This window comes from Maylandia zebra, linkage group LG3, assembly GCF_041146795.1.
Source record: "Maylandia zebra isolate NMK-2024a linkage group LG3, Mzebra_GT3a, whole genome shotgun sequence".
Taxonomy (NCBI): Eukaryota; Metazoa; Chordata; class Actinopteri; order Cichliformes; family Cichlidae; genus Maylandia; species Maylandia zebra.
Window position 1 is genome coordinate 43240354 of NC_135169.1, and position 7934 is coordinate 43248287.

At 39.9% G+C, this 7934-nt stretch overlaps 1 protein-coding gene across 1 annotated transcript; it reads right to left on the reverse strand.

Annotated features, from left to right (window-relative positions):
• Positions 1–2636: 2636 nt before the first annotated feature.
• On the reverse strand, positions 2637–7638 carry slc3a2a (solute carrier family 3 member 2a). Its single transcript, XM_004554349.5, has 10 exons — positions 7481–7638; positions 6226–6429; positions 5959–6143; positions 4985–5158; positions 4733–4827; positions 4403–4539; positions 3990–4099; positions 3593–3876; positions 3286–3505; positions 2637–3188 (listed from the first exon to the last, which is right to left on the reverse strand). Exons 2-10 carry the CDS (start codon positions 6420–6422, stop codon positions 3049–3051), a joined length of 1542 nt encoding a protein of 513 aa, XP_004554406.1. The 5' UTR covers positions 6423–6429; positions 7481–7638; the 3' UTR covers positions 2637–3048.
• Between the last annotated feature and the right edge of the window lie 296 nt (positions 7639–7934).

The following is a 7934-nucleotide window of genomic DNA, read 5'->3' on the forward strand; positions in this document are numbered from 1 at the left end:
TGTGTCCCATGAACTAAAAGGAGTTTTACACCTTTGTTTTACACAAAGTCTTTACTGGGAACAAGTTTAAAACGTGTGTATATCTAGGCAATAAATCCTCTTGTATATACGAATGAATATTACCAAAACAAGAGGTGTATTCAATTGTTCATTAGTATAAATTAGCGACTGGCTTTGTAATTGCTGTGTGAAACGAGAATATCTTGTACTCACTTTGCTTTCTGGCTTTCCACTCTAACTAAATTACAGTACTGTATTTCACTAGCTGCAGTGTTCCATGAAAGCTGAAGAAAGGTCATGTATCTTCATGACACTGTGATGTAAAAGGTGCATCTGTATCTGTCAGACTCAGACTGAGAGTCAGTCATGAGTGTGCATGGCGGTGGTTTGGTTTCGCAGCGGCGTGGGGTGCAAGCATAGGTGCGACACGGGCTCTGATTCCCGGTATCATCATCTTCAAACCTCCCCTGTGATACCACAGCACGGCGGCCCTGTATTGTATCAAGACCCCGAAACTCTACTGAGTTTAGTTTCACGTGTCAGAGGAATTGTTTGACATTTTTATCAAAAGAGTGGGCTTAAAGCAGTGTTTTTAAATGAGAAATTGACACGTTTTATGGCATTGTATTACAAAGCAAGGCTTCTCCATTCATAAAGCACACTTTTCATGCTTTTCAGTATATCAAAGAAAGCCAGACTGCCAGTGTGTGCAGTTAGCCTGCATCATTTTGAGCTTTTCAAATGTGGATTTTGTACCAAGCACAGCATTTTGACAGTCCCAAAGATAAATGCAAAACATGATTGAAATCAAAAACTAGACTTTTTCCCCCCCTCTGAATCTTAAAATAGCTTCAGTAACTATCTGAAGGATCAAAATTACGTACATACAATGGATTATGATGATTCTAACTAAGATAAAAGTGATATTTATAGGACAATTTTAAGAATATGAAAGTGATTGTTGTTTTTCAGATGGATCATTACAGAATCAACATTGTTTTGGTGTAAAATTAGTTACGAGCAAAACCCCTTATGGAGAAATATTCGAGTAGAAGAAAACGTCAACGGCTCAAGTTTGCTGCTCAAGCTATAGCACGGAGGTATAATCGGCAATATAGAGCTATGCATTCATTTAAGTGCTGGACTAAAAGCGCCACCACTTTAAGGTCATTTTGATTCATTTGTACTAATTTAAAGTTTTTAATTTACTCCATTGTGGAGACAAATGTTGCAGTCTTTACCCACCTCACATATCATACAGTCACAGTTACTGGTTATTCAACAAAATATGTTAATGCAACAAAATGAAACAGACATGAATATGTATTGTATAGTATTAATTCAATTAAATGTTAACTAGAGTAAAATATATATTCAAACAAAAAGATGTTTGTATTAATAAGATAGTAATATAATGTATGAAATTGTAGAACATCATTGTACTCATACATTAACTACATGTCGGGATATAAATTGGTATCATTGGTATAAAAGCTCTGAGCTACATCGCTGCCATTTATCAGCAACATATTCACAGATGTGCATATATATAAGTGTACATGAGTACAGTGCTTAGTAGTAATAGTAGCTGTTTTTATGTGCTATTGTGTTGGCTGATGAAATCCTCTTTATAATTAATTCTTGTATTTCAATTTTTAAAAAACCTACATTTTCTATTTGGGAGGTTTCAGGACTGACATCAGATCGTACACTGCAGAGTTAAGGGATTAATTATAGCTGTTATATATTTTTATATACAAGTAACAAGAAAACGTGGTTTTAAAAAAAGGCAAACGATGAATGTCAGTGTAAATGGCGAAACCACAGACTGTTGTTGAAGATCAATAAATTAAATGGGTAACAAATATATAAATATTACATATTCTTCCTAATCAGACAGGTCAATGCTTAAACTTGATATTTGGTCGGGCAAAAAAAAGAAAAGAAAAAGTTCATCCCATTGAAGCCGTCTAAACATGAGCCTCGTGAATTTGGAATTACAGTCTCTAGCGAAATAACTTAAATGTTCCTTTAAAAAAAAAAGTCACTTATAACTTTTTTCCCCCTCTAAACTTACATGAGACTTCATAAGTTTATAACTGTGGGGCACGTACAGACAGTAGACATTTGTAACCAACTACTCATTTGTCTAGCTGATTTTATCAATCGCTGATTCATTTATCAGGAAGATAATGGCTCATAAAGCCACTTTATTTAGAAGATGAATTTCAAAGCCCATCGTGAAACATGCTGTACTAGGAACTCTTTGTTGCTGAATTTCTGCCAGTTATTTCATCTGCCTGCCACATGTGAAGCTGTGTGTACTGTAATGTAGAGGATTTTGTCCATAGTTACTTTAAGAGAGCCATGGACAGGTGTGTGACCCCTTTAGTGAGACTCCTAGGTGTGTCTGCTGCATCTATAAAAACCCATCTCAAGGCGTTGATAAAATAAACACTTCCTCCGTTCACATCTGTGACACACTTTCACACATACACACCTGTAATGCAGTGAAAACAATGAACGTCTCATTTGATATCATCTCCTGCATAAACACCGTCAACATCTTATGTGATATTATCAGCGTAAACACAACTCTTAAAGGCGCCTTGCAGACAAACACAAAAACACGAATATGCGGTTGAGCAGAACGCCGTTTATTCTTTTCACTTGACAGACTCGAACATCATGCATCCAAACTTTACTTCTTTTTCCTGTGCGAGTTACAAAAACTCTCCCCCAAAAATTCATAAAGTCACTAAAAAGGAAAATGTAAGATTTCTAAAAACCATAAACAGCACAACCTTTAAGAAAAATGCTCAAAGAACCAGGAATGGAATGTCTTTCACACATTTGAACAATGTAGTGTTATTGCACTAGCTAATGTTTTAAACATTTTTAAACTGCATGTTTCACCCACTAAATTTATGTTCTGTCAGACTGAAATGTATCTACTTAATGCAGTTTTAATCCATAGGAATGTATTCAGAAACTGCATTAAGAGCAACACTAATCAGTATGCAGCTTTCCTATCCTTTGGCGCCATCTTTAGCCCGTGTAGGGGAACTGCAGAAGCAGTGCTTGTCCGGCGTTGAGCTTGAGGTCTTTCAGGTTTACAGTCGAGTCCACCTCAAAGTCTTGGTCAGTTGACAGCTTCACCTTGGCTGTTTCTGGTAGCTCTACCCCCTCTGCGCAAACAAAGGTCGTCAAGTTTAAAATAAATAGCAGAGTTAATAGATATTGCTAGATATCGTCAGTAGACATGTCCGTTGAACTGTAACTTGCCTGTGGGTTCCAGATTTAATTTCAGCTCCTCGAGACCATCTCCCCAGTTTACAGCTGTTATGTATCTCTCGCTCTGATCCCACACACGAAGGAAAGAGAGAGACTTGGCAGAGCTGTAGAGACCATAGTAGTCGCCGTGCAGGAGGGAGCGCTCTTTGCCTCGCAGGTCACTGAGGGATCTGAACCACTTCCTTATTTCAGCGTATTCAGTATGGTTAGACTGTAAATGAAATTCAAGAAAATGCTTTACTGCACTTAAAGCAAACAAACGCTTGATCAGTGACAGACTGAACACACCCACACTTACCTTAGCACCGTCAGTTTCTTCCTTCTCTACATTCCAAACCATCTTCGGAGCTTCTCTGGTCTGGTTTGCTTTGTTGCTCATCTGATTTGCCTGAAGGCCAATTTCATCTCCGTAGGTAAACACAGGGGTTCCAGGCAAGGTGAAGAGCAGAAGCTGGTAGAGACGAATTAGGCCCCAAGTCGTTGCCCGTTTAGACAGATGGTCCTTCTGAGCAGCACCGAGACCCCAGCCTATTTTTCTCTGCTCAGAGTGGAGGGTCTTCAGGACCTCAATGCGCTCTTTACCTGCGGATATTCAGGTACCATAATCATCTACAATGCACCTTTTTGACATTTACTTAGGATTATTGTCACTGATAATAATAATAATCACTACTATGCAAACAGTAGCAGCCTACCTTCCGTGTTTCTACTGAGCAGGTCAGACAAGATTAGATCGACACCAGAGACATTGACTAGCTGAGACACCTCATTAGCTGAAATATTGTTGACCACACCCATCAGAGCCCTAAAGAAAAGAGAACAGGATCAGGTCAGTCTAGAACTTGTACTTGTTATACATCTTGAAACACTTCCTTGAATGTTGATGGGACTATTTTTCATGTCCATGTTCTCTCAGAACAAAGTATCCTGTACCTGATATTTTACTGATGCTTTTAAAATGACTTTTCCAGGACAGATAAGCCCTACAACTTTGTTATCTGTGTGGATAATAGCTAAAGTTAAGAATCTAAAATAAAATACCCCGTTTAGTGGTCAACATTGTTTACTTGTGCTGAATCAAAGGTCAGAACATAGCAGCCACACAAACCTCTTCTTGGTGTCATCAGTGCCATTTCCCTGGACCGCCATCCGCAGTTTGGCCCATTCAGGACTGATGGAGGCAATGCCAAGGTCAGATATCTTGATGCCATCAACACCCTTACTCAGCCAGAACTCAGCTGCAGTCTGGAAGAGAACAGATTCAAATTAACTACAGTGGCAGCAAGACCCGAATCTACACCACAGTATATAATGTCCAATTTAATCATCTGTCCATGGGGCAAAAAGTCAAAAATGTGCCATTTGTTTATCACATGTAAAGATAGTGATGTTGCTTAATATGCCTTCTTACTGCAAATAATTAAATCTGTGTGCTTACCTTGACTTTTTCCATTATTTCTGTAAGGTCTGTTTTATCAAACCACACAGGATTTCCTTTGTAGTTTGGAGTCAGGTCAAGCACCACAGAAATGCCTGAAAGAAACAGCAATGTTTGCTCACATCTGGCCCTCAAGAGTACAGAATCCAGCAATAAATAGAAACCACTCTTAATGAAAGAACAGAGCACCAGTTACTCTTTTAGTGTGAACGATTTAGCAAGTAACTGATCTGAAATCAGACAATTACGTACCCTTTTTGTGGGCCGCCTTCAACAAGCTGTCGAGATCTTCAGCTTTTCCAAGCTCTGCACTAATTTCTTGAAGGTTCAGACCAGTCATCTGGTTGGCCTGGACAGTATGAAGAGGTCCGATTACCAGGCTTTTCACCTTTAGCTGGTTAATGTCATCCAACTTTTCTTCAACACCTGAAAGAAAAAATAAGAAGAAGAAAAAAAAAGGTAGTAAATAAAATGCTGGGTCAGTGTAAATTTCACATAAGGCAGAAAAACGAGGGTGTGAGCAGGTTAGGGACAAAGGACAGACAGCTTTAGACACATGTTGATAGTTCAGACTGTAGCACCGCAGTGCTTGCAAGACTATGTGAAGGATCCCAGCCACTCCCTCTGCTGCCCATGTGAAGCCTGAGCACAAGGGTGGCTTTGATAAAGAGAACAAAACTGAGTCACATGGAGTTTTTGGAATTCCACCCAAAGCCTGTTAAAACCAAGTGCTCCCCACCAGTTCACTTTATGAACAGTAGTAAGCACTGTTCTTCCTTCCCGATTTTAAAAGCCTGCAGTAAACATTTTTTTTGGTATGTACAGATCACGACATCTTGATATATTCCAGAGCTGCTCAACTTGGCCATATCTGAATAGAGATATGAAACAGATGACGTGTTCATTTTTTCTTCTTCTTTTAAATGGTCTTAAGACCTTTAGTCAGACTTTGGCAGTCTAGTCAGCAATTTGATATCTAGACAGCTGACACAGGCCACAGAGAACTAATGAAAGCCAAGAGACTGTCACAAGACGTTATCCATGCAAGTCAGAGCATGTTACCCAACTCAAGACTGGGGCACTTTAAGTGCAACCTCCAACTCTCATTTTGGGAATAAACATGGCAGCGCAATAAAAAAAATAAAAAAAATCTTTTTTTTTTTTTTTTTAACTTGCAAGAATAAAACCACTTGATCAGCTTGATAAGCTCTCCACAAATAGTCTACCTTTCAATCCTCTAGAGAACGCTTCAAGGTCAGTGATCTGGTAGACAGGCCCTTCATTCCACCAGTTCATCTCAGGAATAGCCTTGCAGCGAGGAGCCTGGACTATGATTACAATGGCTCCAGCAAGCATACCAATCCAGCCCAACCAAAAGAGGACGAGAAGAACCCAGCGGGTCCTCACCCATCTGTGGAAGAAAATAATAATGTAAAAATGTCCACTTATTTTAACGCCCACAGAGGAAGACAGCTCTTAGCTGCAGCTCTTACCCTGGAGTGCCAGCAACCTTCATCAGCTCCTCTTTGGACAGCCCGGTGAAGGTAACCTCATCATCGGGAACTTTCAGCTTGACGCTGCCGTTTTTCTCCCCGCCTGGAGCCTGACCGTCCCCCGTCATGGGCTGCTTCTCTGGGTCGAGCTCGTTGAGCTCCACTTCTTTCATGTCGATCTCTGTGTCTTTATTCATGGTTTAACTGGAGGTGGAGCACAAAGGAAAATTATGAATTAATAACTGTATCTGCAAAAGCACTCTCATTGGCTAACACCCAAGAGCTAAATAAAAACAAGACCACCAAAAGGAGTAGAGTTTTTTTTAAGGCAGCACCGGCCAAGTCTCATCCCCTCGCCTTTTGTCCACCCTTATGTAACACATCCCCCCCTACACAGGACATACAGGCAACGACTAGATTCATTAAGGTAACCCAGTTTTTATGTAGGAATTAAACAGGAGTGGCGGTGCGGTTCCCTACTTAAATAGACACAAGCTCTTGTTTGTTTTTCCTTACAAAGCGCTCATTAAAAACTACAAACAAACAAACTAGTTCATGTCAGTCACACTTCAAAACCCACTCAAAACGCTAGCAACAAAAATATCAGCTGTAAAAAAATACATTCAAATAAACGGAAGACCCATTCTTGAGATGCTCATATGTTCCACCGGTGTCTGATGAAACAATTACTACTTCTTACGTTAAGCAGTCAGCCTCGAGTTACGGAAATACTGCAGCTACCCTTCATAATAAGAGCATAACAATAGCAAGCATAGACTTATTAAGAAAACGATTTAAACAAATGTCACGAGTAAACGACAGTGAACATTTGTTAGTTAAAAAACAAACAAAAAAACCCAACAAGTAGCTCTCTGACAGTCTAATATAACATTATACACACATGGCTTTAAGATTAAAGGGGTGTAAAGCGGAAATTTAGTAGTTGACCGGTTTGTTCCAGTTCGCTTCAACAGTCATTAAATAAAACCTCTTCAAACAAGTACACCGTAAATGTCTATGAAACTTTCACCGAACACAAGTTAAAACCGACCCGGTAGCAATAACAACTCCAAAAACTGTGTGATATCGTATAATTCCATCTTCCTTTAAGATGATGAAATCAAACCCATCCCTAGCGTCATGTGCTCCTACACGAGGCAGTCTCTCCGGCTGTGAGCTGAACACTACTCCCGCCGATAACACGGCAGGTCTGAAGTTACAGAGTGGCAGAAAAGTTGAAGTAAATCAAAATTACCTGTAAAATACAATGTATAGTCCCGGTTTGGCTTTTAGTTTACAGCCGATTACCCCTTGTTCTCTACTAAGCGCGTAGAGAGGATCAGAGCGCGTATTTGTACCCGCCCGGTTTCTCCGCCTACTGGGGGAGCCGGTAATCCCTCCCTCTCTCTCCCTCCCCCTCCTTCGCTTGCTGTCTCTCTTTCTTCCAAGAAAAAAACCTAACAAACAAACTAATAAACAAACTGAACTCCATGCTCCAAACTAAGAAAACTTTGTTCTGTTCCTTCATAATGGTGTCAATGAAACGCTCTACAAAATGCTGTTCACTTATCAGTTATTATACAAACTGAAGATAATCCAGTTTGCTTCACAGGCAAGATGATTGGTAATGTGATTATCTTCTGATCAGTGGAGATTGCCACTCTGTGTTTCACTGATCTAATTTCACTCCTGAGGGCCTTTCTGTCGCC